Source organism: Hippichthys cyanospilos, chromosome 2 (assembly GCF_059441005.1).
Source record: "Hippichthys cyanospilos isolate Australia breed blue-spotted pipefish chromosome 2, RoL_Hcya_1.0, whole genome shotgun sequence".
Classification (NCBI taxonomy): domain Eukaryota; kingdom Metazoa; phylum Chordata; class Actinopteri; order Syngnathiformes; family Syngnathidae; genus Hippichthys; species Hippichthys cyanospilos.
Genome location: NC_142370.1, coordinates 5,984,644 through 6,005,492, shown reverse-complemented (window position 1 = coordinate 6,005,492; position 20,849 = coordinate 5,984,644). Strand labels below are relative to the sequence as shown.

Here is a 20,849-nt window from a genome sequence, read left to right as displayed (position 1 = left end):
GATTTCATAAAAGCAGTTCCATTGCAATTGCACAGTCCCAAAAACTTGGGGTGCAAAGCAACCTCATCTTGCAATGTGGAGCCAGTTTTTTTTTTTTTTTTTTTTGTCTCAAGCCTGTACAATGGAAAAGCAGTTCAAATATCAATGTTTATGCCCACATATTATTATTTTTGTGGTCTCGGGAAGGAAATCCTTTTGTTAATTGTGTTCTGAATCAAAAACGCCTGGGTTTACATTAAAATTCCAATTTTTAGTCTGCTTTTGCTGTCACTACATTGCCTAGACCTCCACAATGTGATCATATCCAAGAGCTGTTTCAAAATGTTTTGCATTTACAAAGATAAAGAATAGCACTAATCAGGACTGCTGGAGAAGAAAGTGGAGAGTAACTGTAAAGGCAAATAACTGTAGAGGCCCATACTGATTAATGTTTGCATAAACCCAAATTGAGAAATACCTCAAAGTATGCAACACTCCTCCAAAAACCACAATAAGAAACATTGTCCAAGTGAAGTATTTGCCATGGAAATGAACTCTGGTGTGCTATGTATGGAATCATCAATATATCACATCATGTTAGAATGACCTTGAAGGGTGGCTACAGGAAAAGGATGAGAACATGCAAATATGCACTCGATGGACTTTGAGCATTGCAGACATGCCGTATCCCTAGTTTTGCTTTTGACTGGAGTCAAGTGCAGCAGGGCACCATTCATTGTAATTAGCCACAAAAAAAAGGCACAACACTGAGCCACTGAACTTAGTTGCTCAGTGACCTTTTGCTATTGTATCCGCCCTGAGATTGGCAGGTGGAGGGTTCAAAACGCGGCCAGGTCATACCATGAAAAATGGAACCCGTTGCGTCCCTGCTTGACTCTCAGCATAAGAGATTACTGAGTGTGTCCATTGCTCCTCGCCACTCCCTCAAGCGATGGGTCAAAAGCGAGAACAAATTTGACCCACTTAGATGTGTGACAATCAGTAGTATTTGAAGTTAACGTAGTGAAAATGCACATTAATTGTTTTATTTTTTTTTACATTTGCCATGTTTTATTGAATGTGTGATTATCAGCTTTCACACAATGTATGCCAAAATGGAAACTTTGCTGCATTATTTTAGATCTCAATTCTGTGACTGGTGATCTTTTATCATCATCATCATCATCATGCTCAGCCATTTATGTCTGCTTGTTGAATAAGAGTACTCTTTGTTTTTGTTTTGTTTTGTTTTGTTTTACCAAATCAAAATACTTTGGAAGCGAGACCTCTAGCAATAACAAGATCTGTGAATTGTAGTATCCTTCAAAGGCTTTAGTAGGAGTACCTTATATTATTATAACCAAGTTCAACATGCTACAAGTTTGCTTTTCAGGAAATCTCCAGCCATGCATCAAGCATACTTTAAAGGTAACCAGGCTTAGGGTAAATTTTCCATGATGAACATTTCTCCGGGTGTGGCCCTGCTCTTGTTGACAGTATTTCATATAGGACAGGGGTCATCAATAATAGTACCCATGGAAAAAGGTATCTATTTCAAACTTTTGTTGAATCAGTTTTCATCAACATTGTAAGACATACCAGTACTTGACCTGATCAGTGTCTACATATGAATGATCATTAAACATTAAGTGTGGCAAAATTAAAAGTGATCTTTCTCAGCACATTTGTTTTTACAGAAGCATGTTTAGAAAATGCTAGTACCAAATAAGTAGCTCTCGATTTCAAAAAGGTTGATGTCCTCTATGCTTTGGTATATATGTAAAAATTAGTTATGTTGAAATTGAACTCAAACTCAGACTGCCATTGGGAGTTCCCAAGTGCTCTCACCAGAGTGGTTGCAGGTGTGACTTAAACCTGCAGTCACACTGGAGGAGCTCCAGTCCAGCCGTTTCAGGCAATTTGCTTGAATGAAAACACGACTGTCCAACAATGCTGGTTGATATGGGTTAAATACACTTAAAGGAAAACCGTTTCTCTCTTAGTATTGCAGAAAGAGTGCTTGCTTCGCATTTTTCTTAGATTCCTCATGATTCTTTCTTACTCGAAATGTATATTTTTACAAGGAATCTCGTATACCAATTCCACATTGCTAATGATTTCATGGGAAATGCATTGCCCCTCATTGGAAGTCTGCCAGTGAGTGACGTTGAACCCCCTGGTGTCCGGGGATTCTTCACAAGCCTGGCCTTATTATCACCCAACTTGGGCTGACTGAAAGGGTTCAAATATAAATGGATATTTACTTTCAATCCATCAAAATGTTCAGTGGCACCACCCCTATCCGTACGTATATTTTTTGTACAAAAATTTAAAAAAATGTGATGATAGCAAAAGTAACTACGGTTTAAATTTATATATTTCTGAAATTGAATCAGCAAGATTTATTACATCATAATCACAGTACTTTGACTTTTGAGGACTTTTGCATTCAGGGAGTCCGGGCTAAGCCAACCATTGAAGTCATTGAAAGGCTTGCAAATGTCATATGTTGGCCACTAGTGTCAGCTGATAGTTTTGACGTATCAACACAAACATTTCTATTGCTCCCTGTTTGCTTGTTGCCTTTGAAAGGATTAATGCAAAAATTGGGGGCAATGTATGATAAAACACCGGGTTTTCAATATGTCCAAAATTAAGAATACTTTCAATTTTAAATGGCATTAATGAGCCCAACATGAGCTAAATTTGACACCTATAGGGCATACCTCTTGGCCACCCGTTTGCAAGCATTTAGGAGGGACGGCAATGTAGCTGTATTTAAAGTTGTCATGTTTTGACAATCCCTGCAATATTTTAGCTTCCTGATGTTTTTTTGGATGCTTTTCCTTTGATATCACACATCAAAAACATCAAAAAGCCAGAGTTGGGTCAAAAATTTCCCCAGGGGTTAAAGATGCATGACCTCCAAATAAACGAGACTGTGTCAGACTTGGTTGTTGTAAAACAATGCCCTCTGTTTAGAAAACGTAAAGGGGAGAAAAAAAAATCTCATCTCTACCAACTCATTTCTGCTTGCTACCAAATGCATTTTGGCAAGTGGAACTTTGAAATTGGTGCCAGATGGGCTTCATTTCACTCAAGTATAAAACATGGTGAAAAGCACATGTGTATCACACACATTTTACCCTCATTTTTTTCCTGCCATACTTATTCTAGCAACGGACATGACCAGCACATTTGATTCTACTTTTGTAACAATAAGATACAAACAAGTGGCAGACAGGCACAAAAATGAGACAACAAAACTTGATTTATTTTAAGTCTGGCCGACATCTGAAATGGATTAGGATATAAAAGATGGAGTTTAAAGAATCAGTGCGAGGCAAGGATATCAACTTCAAATTTTCTTTTAGTTGGTCATGTATTTTTAAGCACAAACAACATCCAGTGCTTTGGCACGTCAATTTTGTCTCCCTCTCTCTCTCTCTCTCTCTCTCTCTCTCTCTCTCTCTCTCTCTCTCTCTCTCTCTAGTCTTAAATGTGCTTTTCCCTTCAAAGAGCCACAAGTAGTTATGAATCTAAGATGGGTTAAAATTGACAATGCCTTAGAGTCATAAATGCAAAACACACGCACACACACACCTATATATATATATATATATATATATATATATATATATATATATATATATATATATATATATATAATACTATCCAAATTGAATGAAATCCCACGGAAGGACACATTTAAAATGAAGCAGCAAAATTTAAGGCTTAAGATCCCACATAATGAAATTAATGTAATCTGATAAAATCATTAATTTGACTTGAAAGTAGCAAGTGAAGGAGCACATGACATTAATGACGTCAATTACATTGTGCATTATTCACACAGTGCGTGATGTCTGTAGCAAAGGCACAAGTCAAACTACTTGCAAGGAGTAGTAAATGGATTTAAACAGAGAAGCAAGAAGTTCTCACCTACCTCAGCCTTGCTCTGAATCAGGGTTGGCACAAGGATGGTCATCTGGTATGTGTTTGACAATGGGAAACAAATCCTCTGTCACATACATTGAAGCAAAGCGATTCCTCTCATATGTTCTGTTTCACTCCACAGGAAGAACTGTGCTGGGTAAAGGTTGCACTTCGTCATGTGCCGTACTTTTCATGCACTGGCTGACAAGCGCCTCTTGCAGTGTCCAAGCCAAGACTAAACGTCTCAGTAGACGAGCAGCAGCTATACAGACCTCCCACCTCTTGTCTCACAGCAAGATCCGTCCACTGTTTTGCATGTTTTCTGATCCATTTTGGCTGTTTCCAATTTTTCAAATTGTATTTTTGAAGGCTACACGTTCTTTAAAATAGATTTTGTAGGCAAAAAAAAAAAACATGTAAAATGTGTCATTGGGCATGCAGTGTGGTGTTGGTTCAATGGCTCCTCATTTTATTTTGGCGAGCCTGGTTCCTGTTGACACAGTACTGATAGTTGGTTGCTTTTCTTTTTGTTTCAAGCTGGGCAGGGCACACTCTGGAAGTTACTGACCCACACCTGCTATCAATCAGTAGTCAACACAGGTTAAAAGGCCAGTCTACTCATCATTTAGGTGCATCATGATTCCTGCTCCAACAAGTGGTACTTCAGCCTTGTAAAAGGGTGGAATGAAGCGCTGACGCTTTCTCGCCAAATACTTTGCACATGGTTCAAAGCGGGAGTTTCAAACTCATTTTTATTGTGGGCCGCATTGTAAGTTGTAGTTTCTGTTAGAGGGCCGGTATGACTGTGAAGTCAAGTGTGTTCGTCACACATTTACCTAGTTTTGAAATTAGAGGCTGGCAAAAACTGTTCAAAAGAGAGATTGGGAATAAGAAATGTTTGTTTTTTCGCCTCAAATTTGTAAAAGTTGAAAATAACTTACAAGATTAGTATTTATTCCCGCAAAAGTCAAATCAGCATTTCACGGGCTATATAAAATGATTTGGAGGATAAAATCTGGCCCGCGGGCCTTAAGTTTGACACCTGTGGTTCAATGCTTCGTGTTGCCTCGTTTGCTTTTTGGCACTATCAAGACAGTAATGAAATTACAAAAAAAAAAAAAAACTGTAAATGATAAAAAAGACTAATGCGTGGAGTCCACATACTGCGTTACGTCTTTGCTCCATTTCCTGTGCAACGACACCGCATACCCCCGCCCACTGCATGCATCTCCGCTGTCCCGAGTCACGAGTGCCTGGAAGGTCATACTGCACTTGTGCAGGGACAACCAACTCATAAAATCAAAATAAACACACACAAAAAAAGGTTTCTAAACTCCTGTAAACAAACCGAGCTCCATTTGTTTGCGTGGATAACACATTGCATGCTTCATTTACTATTGATACATACAGTATCCGCTTGAACTTTTTAGTGAGTTGATAGAATAGTGAAGTTACAGTGCCAATTAAAAAGAGGGAAGCATTTGCTCTTTTGTCTCAGTGACAATGGCACGGAGAAGGAGAAGTCGTCATCCAAACAACCAGCAAAGGAGAAGACAAGCTTGTTCAAATGAAGAGCTTTTTTGTTGTAAATCCAGATGTGGACTAACCTCTTATTCCTGTTTGGTGCTTTCTGAACTGTGGAATTGACAACAGCGGATGACGGGGGATCAGATTTTTCAAGTCCTGCGTTAAGTTGGCAGACCACGACGCAACGGCACAGCCACAGCGCACCGAGTGCGGTGGGGACTCCTTGCTGGAGGCACAGCCAACATTTTTGACAACACCGGCAAGGCAATCCTTCAATCAACTCACGGACACTCCTACAAAACAAGTGACATCAACTGGGCAGAAGTGAAGATCCACTCCTGCCCTCATTGGTCGATGTCGCCCAGGGAGCCAATCACTTCGTAGGACTACGCTTGAGCTGATCCACGCATTGCCTGGCCAGTCGTTCAAGCTGTTGACTGTTGAGGACAGTGGAACATTGGGAAGATGTTGCCTACAGTAGAGTTCTTTTGTAATAAATTGGAATTTCAATATGTAAACTTTGCTTCCCTATTGTTACGTTAGGTCAGCCACTGGCCCCACTCTATTTCGACATCCAAGGGGCATTACTCTGAGGGCAACACCAGCCCTCCGTGTATGCCCCCGACTACGGCCAAGAGGTGGAAACCGACAAGGATAACACTGCAGTCGATGGTGAAAGTTTAATAATAAACGAGTTAAGTAAATATGTGCACTGCATTAATCTTTGTCTCAATTATGTAAAGTCTAAATACTTTTCGAAATTTAAAAATCCTGGTCCCATGTAGACTTATGTATAAAAATTCCTGGAGAGGTGGGGTCCCATTTCACTTTTCGCAGGGGGGGGCCTTGGTCCCCATTAACCGCGAGAAATGAGGGAACACTGTCACTGGAAAAGCCCGTGCTGATTCTACACACATACAGTATATACAGTAGCTACACACCTAGTATTACTTTCCTACACACAGTGACTGTAACTCATTAACAAGAAGCACCCGTAAAGTAGCACAAGGTCTCACGTGTTATTAAGGAACCTTCGTCTGCCAATGGTCATATGATTTCTTTTTTTTTCAACCAACGCACGCTCCAAATCATGCTCATTTGGCACGCACACTTCCCACTTCATTTGGCCCCTTTCTACTTTGGTCAATACAACCCTTGCTACGCAGTTTAGCATGTTTTTCTTCCTCCTTATTCTTGTCTGGTAAAGACTTGTCCTGTCGCATCATCTTGACTCACGCGTTTCTCCAAGAATCCGTTACCTCACCACCAGCTTTCCTGGTTCACCAAAGAAACCCACTCACTCACTGCCAATCCTGAGCCACTCTTGGACCATGGTCCCGTGTAACCTGTTTTGGCATTACAGCCGACCACCACTCTAAACTCTAACATCTGCACTTTTGGGTCCACCTACAGTATATAATCGTATGTAACAAGTAGATTGTCATAGTACTCAAGCATAATAAAGAAGCATTAATGGAGGCTTACTGTCACTTTATGTTGTATACAATACATTGTGCATATCTTAAAAGAGGGGTGCCAAAACTTTACTGCACTGTATTATTGTAAATGTTGTAAAGGAAGCCAGCCAATTCTTCAAGCCACTGCTGGAGGCACAGCCAACAGCTTGAACAACACAGGCCGGGCAATCCGTCAACCAACTGTGATTGAAACATTGTTTCCAATTTAAAGACTATTTAATAAGCATTACTTACCCATGAGTCAAAGACGCTCCACTGTTTTGTTTTCTAACAAAGAACAAATAAACACGTTCGATTGCCAGGACAAAAAGACTGCCAATTTGGGCATTTTTTTGTGGTACTGGTAGCGTCCCCTGGGGGTCTGAATGAGTTGCCACAGAGCGTTTGTGACTCCAAGCAAGAATACGGCCAATCAGGAGGCCAAGTGTCAACAGATCGCCCTAATTACGGATCTATGCACAGTACACTTTCAATGATGTGTTTACGCGTACAAATCAACGTACACATTTGTGACTCTCATTTGTGGATTCTAATTTGTGGATTACTCGTTTGTGACTCTCACTACGCATTTGTGACTTCCACTGTGCCCTCATTATGCATTTGTGGATTCTCGTTGCACATCTGTGACTCGTTTATGCATGTGTCACTTTGATCGCGGATCTTTTTAAACATTCGTTGATTGAAATATGCATCTGTGAATATTTTTGCTACGATTATGACCCCAGACCAATTTGATCGCTTGCTGCGTTCACCCAGAAAAAGCAAAACAGATCGTGTCACATGAACTTGGGCGGGAGAAGGTGGACTTACACCACTATATCACTAAAGTCCAAAAACTATCACAGTAATTCTATCACCTGAAACAATAATCATCATAATAAGATATACTGGACGTACACTGCCTCCAAAGAAGTCCACCTTCTCCCTCCATGTGACACAATGTGTATGAGCGCGAAGAGAGGGACAAATTGAGCAAGAGAGGGAGGGGTACTGTGCACTGGCAATTAGAGATTTTGAGTGAGCAAAATATTTTTCTGTGTTCAAAATCTTTCATTGCTAGCTCAGTACTGTATATATTTCTGTGGTCAAAATCCATAAATGCTTGCTCAAAATCTATCTTTGCTCGCTCAACATATTTTTCTGTGCTCAAAACCTATCCTTGCTTGCTCAAAATCTTTCTTTGCTTGCTTATGATAGTGGCACAAATATAATTCCATAATACAGTGGCACAAGCAGATTAGCAAACACCAATGTGCGGTCCAAAACCCCAAACTGCTCCTTCTCAGTTTGAGATTCGATTTACTTACTTTAGATTGGTCAACTACTACCCCCCCTTCCCCCGAGACCCTGGATGGTGGAACAGAATTTCCGTAAAGCTATGCCGTAGTGGTTTTCCATGGGCTTGCCAACCCCCTCCCACGCCTCAACAACCACCAAAGCCACATTAAATTTGACCTGCTGGTACATATCAGCGGCCATCAGAGTCCCACAGTCTTCTCAATCATACCCAACCAGGTTTTACTCTCATTGCCCATATCAGCGTTAAAGTCTGACAGCGGAACGTAAAAGTCTTCAGTGCTCTTCATCACCCACTCTAAGGACTCTAAGAAGGGTTGGTACTCTGAGCTGTTTCTTAGAGCAACTCTAAAAACACTTGGGCCAAGAATAACCCAATAATGGGTGAAAAAAGAGTGGCAAGAATTGCTTCAACTTTCAAACGTTCCCTTCACAAACCATCGTTTTATTTGGGCGGTGGAAATTAGTTTGATGTGATAGTTTCTGCTTTGCCTATGTCGTGGTGTATTTGTTATTCATGTTTGTCCTTAAGATGCATCAAACATAGCATGCTTCTCTCATATTTCATATGAAAACATAAGTAGCAAACATTCTGTAACTTTACATTAATTTGACTTGGGGAGAAAAAAAGGTCTCTGTTACACCAAGCGGGTACTACAAATTCTGAGATGACTATTGTCCAGTAAACTTCAATGTTTGAAGAATTCCCCAAATATTCTGTAATTTCATCACAACAAATACAGACACCGAAGTTGCTGAACATAATATACCGTGACTACGAGATTCAAATAAATAACTTTGCACTTTTACATCTGTTTTGAAATGGCACACTTAAAGGGAAGGTGTGTGAATGATTGCAAATTTCAGAAACTTGCAAATGAAAGTGTTCTTCATTACCAACAGAATGTTTTAAATATAATCAAAGGTCTAGTTATCATGAAATGATATTACATGGAGGGTGGCACTTCTCCGGAGGCGGCCATGTTTGTTATAGCTACGGACACTGGTAAACGAGGCACCTGCAGCACCTCCTACTGTCTGTAATGAAAAACGGTCTAAATCTTACACATTGTCCCTTTTAAGCTCATTTAATAAAAGCCAAATTCAAATGAATGGTTGACTTCCATACATTTCAAAGGCAGTGAATGAATTAAGTCATTCACCTCTAACCCAGTTAAAATGGAACCTCTGAAATCTTTCCCCAAAAATGACAGTGACTCACTAAGGAATGACAAGTATTAGTGCAAACCTACTAAAGCTAGCTCAAGCACCAGTGCGTCACAATTAGATGAGAATGGGACATAACATCTGTTCTTGAAATGATATCCCTTGAAAGCAACCTTTCTTTAAAATACTTGTCTACATTTGAACTTGCAGAGCGAGAGTTTGGTCAAGGGCCAGGCACCCTTCTGTGCCACAAAATAGTTTTGTTATCACAACTTTGGGCGCAATGAAATTTAAGTGAGAAAGAATAATAGAACAGACTGAACACTCAGTGGGCATCTGCAAACGCTGCAGGAGACAAGCGGTGTTCGATGCTGCTTAAGGATTCCTGAACTTTTTGTTTACTATCCAGAGCAAATCGAGCTGGATTTTTGATGGACAACTCAAACGATGGAGAGGAATACAACTTTTCATCAGTGCTCCTCTGGGGCTACATAACTCTTGCACTTCCTAACCGGATGTATGAAAAAAAATGCCAATTTTAATAGGGATAAGATGCACAATATCAGTATCGGCCCTGATCCTAATGTCGGATTGTTTAAATATAACCATTTTGATCCTAACCCTACCTTCACTTTATGCGTATAGAGGTGCCAATCTCCCTCTTGAAATCACATTTGAGTGTCCCGCAAGACACGCGATTGGCTCCCGGCGCGACCATCGACCAATAAGGGCAGGAGTTGTATCTACCCCCCCAACTCCCGCTTGTTACACATTTGAGAGGAGCAAAAATGTTTACCAGACCGTTGGAAATCTCTTACCTCGATTTCTTTTGTAATAAAAAGGTATTTCAAGTGTGAACTCATTGTTATCATGTTTGGTTATCTACAGCTTTCTAGTCAAGTCAAGTTTATTTGTATAGCCCTGAATCACCGAAGTATCAAAGGGCCTCACAGGCGAAGTCATACAGAGACTTCTTTCATCATAGGTACACAACAGCATCCCCTGAACAAAGCTCCCAGAGGGGGAAGGAAAAACTCAAAAACCCCACCCGGGGAAAATAAGAAACCTTCAAAAGGGGCCACAGGTGGGAGCGGCCCCCTTATAGGCGCAACAGGCTGAAGCGGATGCTGAGTGTACAAAATACAAGCAAATACAGATAAACACATTGTGCCATATTAGACAGGAAGCGTCCAGTGCAAAGATGTCTTGACAGCAGGCGAAGCCATTGGGCAGGATCCTCCTCGCAGTCTGGCTGAGTGGGTCCACCCTAACAAAGGTGCCACGGAGGAGGCGATCCATCTCATGACCCGCGAAGGTCGAACAGCGTAGGGCTGTATGGCGCCGTTCAATCATCTCTCACTGTCCGGCCCCCTCTCCAAACTGGGAGAAGGGGGCAGGAAGGAGAGGAAGAAAGCTGCAATCAGAAAGCCCCATTAACTATATGCTTAAATGTATAAATGTGTTTTTAATCGGGATATAAAGATTTCTACTGAGGTGGCTGCACAAACTTCCATAGGTAGGGCATTCCAGAGTATTGGCGCATGAATAAAAAGGACCCTTGATCCTGCGGACTTCTTTTTAGCCCGCGGGGTCATTAACAAACAGGCATTTTGTGACCAAAGTTATCAGAACAGAACATACGGTGATACTAAGTGGACGAGAAAGGGAGGAGCTAAACCGTGTAAAATTTTACAAGTAATTAACAACACCGTAAAATCACATCTCAGGACTACTGGAAGCCAATGCATGTTGGCCAGTATCGGGGTAATATGATCGAACTTACTCGTCCCTGTCAAGAGCCTCGCTGCTGCGTTTTGTACCGACTGCAGACTTTGGATGCAGGACATGGAAAGTCCAGAAATCAATACGTTAGAATAGCCACGGCGTGACGTAGCAAAAGCATGAATTAAAGTTTCAGCATCGCTAAGAGACAGAATAGGGTGAATTTTGGCGATATCGCAAAAGTGAAAAAAATGATATTTTTGTCGGTGCTGGTGTGTTGTTGCTATGCAGCGAACTGTTTAGGTTGTTTTATTTTGACGTTTTCATTTCACATTTACAAGGATCTAGGAATCATTTACAAGTCCGAGGGAACAATGATATTTATTCTGAGCATGTAAGTTTACTTTACCCATTTCAACCCATCAGTCACAAAAGTGACCCTAAAGAAAATTCTATTTATGAGGCTCTATAAATGATTATTAATGATCATCATCATTTTTCACAAAGTACTGAAATACTACAATGGTTAGATGCAATGCGTGCAATGTCACACGTTTAGAGAATATTGTCACATGACCAGAGCTCTTTACTTTGTGGTTGCACTTCGAGAGAAAGATGACATCCTCAAAGCTCCCAAAAGGTTAGTAGAGTAAGTTCAAATAAACATGACACACATGATCTTTAAGATGATATATGCATTTGGTGTGTTTGCACAATGAGTATTTACATTGTTGTGTCCGGTCATAAAACACACCTTTTCATTAACTACCGGTAATGACTTTGGAATGACAGTAATTAGTCAAAAAAGTAATGATTTACAGTTTTGAAGTAACTTGTCCAACACTGGAAACGGGTGACTAAAGGACAAATTAAGCTTACCAAACCAATAATTGAAGCAGTAGCTTCACTCGTGTGCACTTTTGATGTTTTATGTTTGAGCCGGTTACATATTCTTGATAAGTTAGAAGTATTTAAAAGCGTGTACCGTATATTGATATATATATATTTTTTTAACGATCCTCCTTTTATGTCTGCCATACATAACTTATGACTTTGGACTGGGATAGATGGATAATTAGTGAATCCACATTCTTTACATTTGTGTGGCAATGTGCTAGTACCGTGCAGTACACGAGTGCCAAAGAATGTAGAACTGATTGCGTGTTAACATACTAAGCTATAGAAAACAAAAGTTAAGCTATTTGAGGTTGATTAGGTGCTGGATCGAGTAAACCACAGCTGATTCTTTTCAACTTCGTATCATTAATTTCTCGATCACAGAATGAACTCAACAACTGGAATTCTCACAGCTTTATTTCATTTTGACGTGAACAGGCACGACACACAAACACTTGCGATGGCTTTCACCTGTTTCATAAATAGAGAAAGAAGGGTGTTCAGTGCAATTTGTTGGAAGAAATACAAAGAAGAAAAGCATGATAGCGGTTGATGATCCCTTAATGCGCTACGTTCCGTATGTGAACCACAAGCGCGAAATGTGTGGCAGTCGCAAGTTGTAGAAAAAAGTAAGAGGCTCCTTTTTAATGTGGTCAGACTGCTACAGCAAAGCCAATCCGATTACTGCGACGATCAAATTCCGTGTAATAGCGGGCGATGAAGTTGGCTCCAAGGATCCAAATGGGACCTGTAGGGGGTGGCACATCCAAGCCCCTGAAGGTAACCATGCAGACATCCCCTTCGATGTGGGATTGCTGAAGCCACAGCATACCATCCGTTACTGACAGCGTACTATAAATTCAAACAAGTCGGCAACGTACCCATAGGATATAATCCTCGTGCGTGAGGGAGTACTCAAGGCCGCCGAGGTGAAAGGCAATGCTTGGCAATGTCTTGACAGTGTCACAGCTGACTTTGTACTGATTGAAAACATCAGTTATGGACAATGGTGGGCAGGGTACTCTAAAGGGCAAATATTTTCAAAACACTTTGGATTATCTGGAAAAAAAACTTACACCGCTTTCATCCAGCTGCGCTCCAATGCTTTTCATTAGCTCAGAAACGGAGGATGCCGGGCCAGTGATGTAGGAGGAGCCCGTGTCGATCACAGCTGTGCAACCCTCTGCACAAAATATCATTTCTGTTCCCACAGAAACACTAAAAGGGTGAATGAACCAATGAAAACAGATGTTATGTGTGAACTATGTTGCACTACGTATTAGGTTATGAAAACATACCCTTTCATCACAACCTCCCACTTGCCCATCTCTTTGGTCTCCATATAGTTAAAAGTCCCAGTGTAGTAGTTGGGGTCTGTGCCGCCCAGAACCAGCTCTCCGCCGGGGGAGTGTTGAGGGTCCCTGAAAAAAGAACACACCAGGATTTTTTCCCCCCAAAAATATTGTATTGTGTTAGATAGTATCAGTGTCCCCATTGTCGGGATTTATGTTCCTTCCCAAGGCAAAAGTATTTGGGACACAATCTCTTGATGGAGGACAGCAGGCGACATCTCTCAGCTTACCAGAACTAAATCAATCACATGTTTTAAGTGTTGACGAAAAAAAAAAAAAAAACAGAGCGATGTTGTTTTCACTGCGGCCCGTTTGCCTGTTTCAGACATGGAGATGCGTATCTCATGTAATTGAAGCACATGACAAATGAACTCTGGGGATATTTGAAATTAAGACATTTTACAAAGACTTTGGAAGGGATGTCAAACTCAGTTTTTAGTGGGTCACATTGTAGTCATAGTTTCTGTCAATAGGCCGATATGACTGTGAAGTCAAATACTGCAAATGTTGAGTGTTTTCGTGGCACATTTACCTCGTTTTGAAATCACAGGCTTGTAAAAACTGTTGAACAGAGAGTCTGAGAATAAATAATGCTTGTTTTGTTTTGTTTTTTCCTCTGCAAATTTAGAAAAGTTGAGGACAACTTGCAAATTTGGCATGTTAGCCAGAAACTTGAAGTCAAAAGAGCATTTGGCGGGTCACATAAAATGATATGGCGGACCTTGAGTTGGACACTTGTGCCCCATAGCATTACATACTGCATCTGAACCAGTACGAAACGATTTGCTGACCTCAACGTACCTGCTGTAGTAAACAGAGAACACCTCCTCTTTGAGGACATGCTGAGACATGATGCGGTCAAATACTGGGGTGATCCCATCAATGGCGACATTTGGGTAGCCCATGCCCAGGACGCCGTCAAACTTTGCAAAGATGAAGGGCATGGCAGAGAGGGAGGTGGCTTCAGCAAAAACCTGGACCACAGGGATTCCACCCACCTCCATGGAAGAGAATGCATTGGAGGTCATTCTGACAGACATGCCATATGCGCTTTTAAGATTTTACTTCACGAGTAATGTGATCATTCCCAAACGGTTGTTTTATGTAGCTTTCAGGCAGTCCTATCAAACAGTCCTATCTCACAAACAGTGAGAACAGTGTGACCTTAAGCAACTTCCCCAATTGCCGTGAATGGAGATGCAAGAAATAACACTGCAATTTTGTACGCTAAAAATGGGGCCAGAGACCTTTTTTTTTTCTTTTTCACAAAGTATGCTTTTTAACTGCGTACTATTGTCAAATCATAATTAACTGTTTTAACATATATGACAAATAATTTTCGGGGTGGGAGTGGAGGGGGCGCGACCTTCGTGGCTCTTAGTAATGAGGACTTATGGCACAATAAGGGGAGCCATTGATTCAGGAGCCGTTCACTGAAAAGAGTCAGTCAAAAGAATGGCGTTTTTCTTAAACATATGTTGAAATGTCAGTTCTTTTACACATAAATTAAACACTTATTAACTCAGCATGCATTTCTTAATTTGATCAATTGGTGGGACGTGAAGTATTGTCTTCTAAAAAAAAAGGGGGTTGTCAAACATTTTGGAGTCAGTTTTAGAAAAAATATTTTCCAAGGACCAAGACATTTTCTCCCACTAATGCTCATCAACACCCCGTGGCATCAGGGAACACAATATTATGCTATTATCATTTAGCCTACGTTTGCACATATTAAATGTATTTGAAACTATGGCTGGATTCCCATCATTCACGGTGAAGAGTCATTCAAAATTCATGAACGTCACATCATTAATGGCCCTTGACGGTGCTAACAACTGCCAAATTACAGTACATTCCAGAGGTGTGTACTTTTTTTTTTATGATCTCATTCCTCAGAAAACTTCAAATTAAGGGTTCTTTTTTTCCATAGCTTGTAGAACCACAACACACGTTGCGGATTGTTAACTCACCACAACCACATCCTCGCTGAGGAATCCCCTGACGTTCCCTGAGGCGTACTGGATGGAAAATCCCGTTCCGTTTTCCATGTAGGTGCGAGACATGGAGGCGTCATACCTGTTATGAGTAACTAAAAGGTCACGGTTTATTTTGAGTCAATGGAGCGGTTGGAACCCTGCGCATGCGCACACAAAACAAACAGTTCTCCTACAGCAGGCTGTGGAGAAAGGGGAGCAGCTTTGCGAGGGAACCCACAGGTTGGCCGAGCCCGTGTCGAACACTACGTTAAACATCTGAGCTGGGGAGCCAATGCTGATTTCGCCATAGTACTGCGTCTGTTGGAGCGAAACAGAAATGAAGGTTTACGCCGCAAATTCCCATTTGGGCTATAAAATTCAACACTACCACGATGACGCAGACAGCAGGAATATTTCGAAGTCACCGGGCCTGATCTTAATCCTGACATTTTTATGTTTGACCAAGAAAGCACATGATACAAATTCCTTAGCACGGTGTGGACCAAATTGTCTCACATCCAAATAGTTGGTCAGGGGAGTGGGAGCAGTTCCATTGCTGAAGTCTCGGTCTCTCCTCTGCGCCAGCTCACTCAACACCTGCTCCACTGAAACGCCCATATCCTGCAGGGTTTCCCTGATAGATACCATCTTCTTCAGGCTTATTCTGGAAGCAGAATAGACGAGCGAGAAAATCAATCCTCGTGATCCAAACAAAAACAACTCAACAAATAGGCTTGGTGCACATGGTTGATGAAATAACACAAAAGAGTGATATTTTTGAAGCTATATACAGTGATATGCGTTATTACTGGTTATCACGCCTGCTTCTATCTCTTAGAAAATGCAGGCATTCAACTCTCTGCTCCTAGCCAAGAAAAGAAAATATAAAGCCAAAGTTGAAAGAAAAAGTTGTTAACAAAACATTGCTCTGGTTTTTTTTTTTTGCTTTAGGGGTTTATTGTGTGGTCTGTCTTCACTTCTTTGTATGAATCGATTTTTCCGTGATAGAAATGATGACGCTTTGTTGTTTTCTTTGACGTGATGACTAAGATTGCAGTGTGTAATCTTTTTTTAAAAATCCCTTTTTTAAGATGGAGTTCTGTTCTCTATTAACAGCAGTGCCATGGAAGAGGAAGACGAAAACCTCGCAGCATCAATACTGTCGTGTCCGAGAACTTTTGTCAACGTTGAATTCTAACTGGCTGACAATCAATGTGAGGTTTCACACATAGTTCTTTTTTCCCCATGGCCAGCTGCAAACTATGTTGTAAACATGCTGTATTGCATCGGAACGCTGCAAAAATAGCCAATGGTTCTTTGTTGAATCCAAATGGGAGTCTTTGGTGGTTTTTATGCGTAGGGGACCACATTCTAAGTGTTTCTGTAGAGCAGTCGTTCTCAACCTTTTTTCAGTGATGTCCCCCCTGTGAAATACGTTTTCATCCAAGTACCCCTTAATCAGTGCCAAGCATTGAAAAAAAAGACTTAAAATACACCGTTAGTGTTTGATTTATTAAACTGTAGAACCCTTCCTACTTTATTTGTATTGGTTCAAAAAAAAAAAAAATCAACATGAAGTGTCTTGTTTTGGATCATAGGAGAGATCAAAAAGTAATACATTAGTTATCAATAAATATTTGTCCACAAGCCACAATCAAAATAAAGAGTCAGAGCTGTTTTCAAAAAGAAATAATTATAAATAAGTATTTTTTCACAGAAAAATATAAAACAAAAAGCTTCATCTTTTGGAATTACAGTAGAGATCTGTTTGCAAAAAGACATCATTAACTTAATTATTAATACATATTTGTCCACAAAAAATAATTTACATAAAGTGTCAGACCTGTTCTCAAAAAGAGATAATTATAAATAAACATTTGTCCACAGAAAAATATTTAACATAAAGTGTCATCTTTTGGGATTACAGTAGAGTGCTGTTGACAAAATATAAACCATTAACTTAATTATTAATTAATATTTGTCAACTAAAAAGAGTCAACATAAAGTGTCAGAGATGTCCTCAAAAAGAAATAATTATGAATAAATATTTGTCTACAGAAAAATATTACACTTTTGCAAGTATAGTATGTTCACAAAAATACATTATCAACTTGACAGGTAACGAGAGGTGGCACGTTGAGCCGTTCTAGTTTGGGGGAGAATCTGGCTTTTAAAAATAATGAAAATCGACTGAACTGAACATAAAATTTGTTTTATGTACTTATATTTTCCTGAAACATTTAACTAACTCAATTGTTCCTAAAGGATTTCTGCATGCCTGTTTGTTTGTTTTATTTACAATCTCAAGTACCCCCGGAGTTCTTTCATGTGCCCCCAGGGGTACTCGTACCCCCATTTGAGAATTACTGCTGCAGAGAACAACCATTATCCAATGGTCGATGGTATCATATAGCATAGCACAGCATAAATAGCATGATTCTTGGATATTAATCCCGGTACCAGTCTGTCGATCAACCGGTACTGGGACGCATGGGCCGCACCCAAAATAATGATGTTTTGGAAGTGATTTATTTTATCCTTTAACCGTTCATTCATTTGTGCGTTATTTGGCTCGATCTTTGTTTTTTGGTGCCGCCTCTGGCCACTCTTGATAGTACATTTTGTAGTGAGGAAGGACGGTGTGACTTCACTTGAGAGCAGTCACTGCAGTCTCATACACTCACGTCGTTCTGTCTCTCTGTGAAATCTGACCTACGAGTGTCTGTAAGGGGTACTTTCTTTGTAAGAAAGTTGTCCTTTAAGATTAAGTTGCCCAAAATGAGTTTGTTTGTTGATCCAACACCTTGTGATCGGGGATAACATGCTAGCTAATGTTAGTTCTTATTTCAGCATGTTATATAGTGCTTCCTTTGCATGCATTAAGCTCGTTAGCATTTTTGTTTGTGTTACGTATTTCCCTTTGGTATATGTTAGCGTATGCAAATGTTTTGCATTGATAGTACTCCTTTGCATCTAATGAACTCTTTGTATTGAAATGATGTAATTCACTTATATGATTGATTTAATGAAGTAATTTGTGTACATTTTTATACATTTTGAGGATAAATTGTTACCACCAGTCCACAATAAAAATCTCAAGCATGAACTGGTCCGTGGCGATAAGGTTGGGCACCCCTGATCTACGGAACTCAGTGCTGCGATATACGACACAATTGTTGGTGCCATGTTGAGTATACAGTATAGTAGTCCTGTATTGAACCAAGAGTGCAGGATAAAATTAGTGAAGCCCCTTTACTTTTAGAGTGAATGACATACTGCATTGCCAGTTGGCTGTGAAAAAGCACATAACGATATGGCAATTAGGACTGGGTATTGCTTCAGATTTCCAAAATCGACACAATTTGATTCGCAAGGGCACGATTCGAATCACTTTGATTGATTTTCATTTATGTCACGCATTGCCATTGATTTTTGGTATTGATGAAATAATCCAAACAGGGAAAAAAAGTAGTTTAAATAATTGCAAACCACATGGTGGGCTGTGTAAATAAAGTGGCAAAAATACACTGTTAACTCATGACATTCACATTCCTGTGATTGTCTCACAAAGTTTCAGTTCATTACTGGCTTCATGTTTTTTTGAAACCAAAATCTTCCAGACATCTGCCTTCAAGCCTGTTGGCACTGACTTCAGTGCTTCCACCATGTTGTTTTGCTACACTACTTGCATGACGCGAGTCACATGAATTTATTGGAAAAAAAGCACATTAAAAGATTCAAGTTATGGCTTTATTAATTAATATTGCGACGTTAAAAAGGAAATAGTTTCGATCCAATCCATCATTATTTTAAACCAGGCAGAGTTTGCTTCTGTTTGTGGGACTTTGCAGAATACATCAGGGCTGATCATCAACTCATCACGGTGCTCTATTGAAATCGGTTCACCTGAATCAGTGGTAGCGATAGGAGCCTCTTACCTTCTCAAAGAATGGCCAGTGCTCATTGTCAATGCCGCAGCAAGCAAGCATGCCCAATAGGTCATCAACACTGCCATAATGGCTGACAGCGGGCAGGAAGGGAAAAGGGAGAAGGCCGGCGATGGAAGATGGATGAAGATGATCGGATCCCCCTTTTCTACTGATGGCGAGTCCCACGATTGCGGACGCTGAGGCTTTGGCTGAGCGGTCTGGTCATCCCAGCAGTTTTATACCATCGCCGCTGTCGTCGTCACCCGCAGGCCACAGCGATTCTGGATGGGAGCTTTCCCGAAGGTGAACACTTGAAAGAGAGTTGTGCTTTCACGTCCCCCCACACCCCCTCCCCCCCACCCTGGCACTTCCCTATTGGTCACACAGCCCCGACTGTGATAAACATGTCCCAGTGAGATACCTGCACTTTGACCTCATGGATCCCATTTTCCACGGAAGGCAAGGGGTTCGCTTGTAGCTGTTTTCTGCTCTCATTTAAATGGGCATCACGCTTTCCGCGGAGTCAACTGACTACCATGGTAGTCTCCCAGTTTGTTTCCCTTTGTGTTTTGATTGCAAGTGTACGTTTTCCTTTGCGCAGATAAGGATAAGCAGCCAACAGCTGTGAATTCGTTGCAATGATTGAGATTGTTGGCAAGTGAGCTTGGCGCATGGTGAGTGTTTTGTGATGATTTTGGCAAGGTTGGGAGTGCGTGTCTTGCTGCGATGCACAGGCCCAACACGACTAACACCTATTCATTCCAGGCTGTGGGAAGATTCCCACAGTATCTGACCTGTCAGGTCGCGGTCATGTGCCGGTACTGTACTGACCACCCTGTCGAGTAAAGAGATATGGAAGGGTTCTCATCAGCCATGGCAGAGGTCAGAGGTTAGCCTCAAAAAAAAAAAAAAGGTCCCCGTGGGCAGACCTTCCAAGGAAGATAGAGCAGCTACGTGACGCACAAGATTGGGCAGATTGACTCATACCTTTTCCTCACATTTTGTGGGATTTTGTTTATCTCACTGGTTTATTTCACAAAGATGTGATTAGAACTTCTATTTTAACGTGTCTATGTGTTTTAATCAGGTGCGGGACTCTCATTCATATTACTTGACAATTAATTGTTCATGATATAAAAATAAAAACCTGTTGAAAAAAATGTTTCATGCACTCCGCGGGATATGAAACATTTCTCCATTTTCCAATGTGTGGCACCTCATTAAATCTGATGCACAAACTTTCTTTTGCACACACATCTCACGCACAACACAATTAAAAAAGACACTTTGTATTAAACTGTTGGTTTATTTCATCTAGGCCAAACAATTGAAAGGTTTCCAATTTAATGCAAAGTACAAGAACTTTCAAATAAATAAAATAAATAAATAAATAAAATTAAAAATAAATGTGTTTGAAGACTTTGATAAACTTAGAAAGCGCGGCCTTACTTAATTGATGACGCTTTGAGTTCTGATGCATGTACCAAATTCTTCTTCTGATTCTATTCTTGTAACTGCACATTGTTGAAAAATTGCCTTCTTTTTGTGTGTGTTGGAAATGGTCTGGTTTTATTTGATTTATTTGATTTA

General features: G+C 40.5%; 2 protein-coding genes across 6 annotated transcripts in view; both read right to left on the bottom strand.

The window, feature by feature from the left end:
- The window catches only part of csf1b (colony stimulating factor 1b (macrophage)), a 36,519-nt gene extending 32,389 nt beyond the window's left edge, over positions 1-4,130 (bottom strand). For all 5 annotated transcript variants that reach the window (XR_015864851.1, XR_015864852.1, XM_088408392.1 and 2 more), the window contains exon 1: positions 3,926-4,130. Coding sequence is in view for 3 of the 5 variants with exons in the window: in XM_088408392.1 (XP_088264518.1) it covers positions 3,926-3,967 (42 nt within the window). In the remaining 2 variants the exon portion in view is untranslated. The remainder of the gene's footprint in view (positions 1-3,925) is intronic.
- Positions 4,131-12,449: 8,319 nt separating this feature from the next.
- ren (renin) lies at positions 12,450-15,978 on the bottom strand. Its single transcript, XM_088409056.1, has 8 exons — positions 15,847-15,978; positions 15,525-15,648; positions 15,325-15,443; positions 14,156-14,352; positions 13,301-13,423; positions 13,079-13,220; positions 12,884-12,982; positions 12,450-12,817 (listed from the first exon to the last, which is right to left on the bottom strand). Exons 1-8 carry the CDS (start codon positions 15,976-15,978, stop codon positions 12,656-12,658), a joined length of 1,098 nt encoding a protein of 365 aa, XP_088265182.1. The 3' UTR covers positions 12,450-12,655.
- Positions 15,979-20,849: the final 4,871 nt, after the last annotated feature.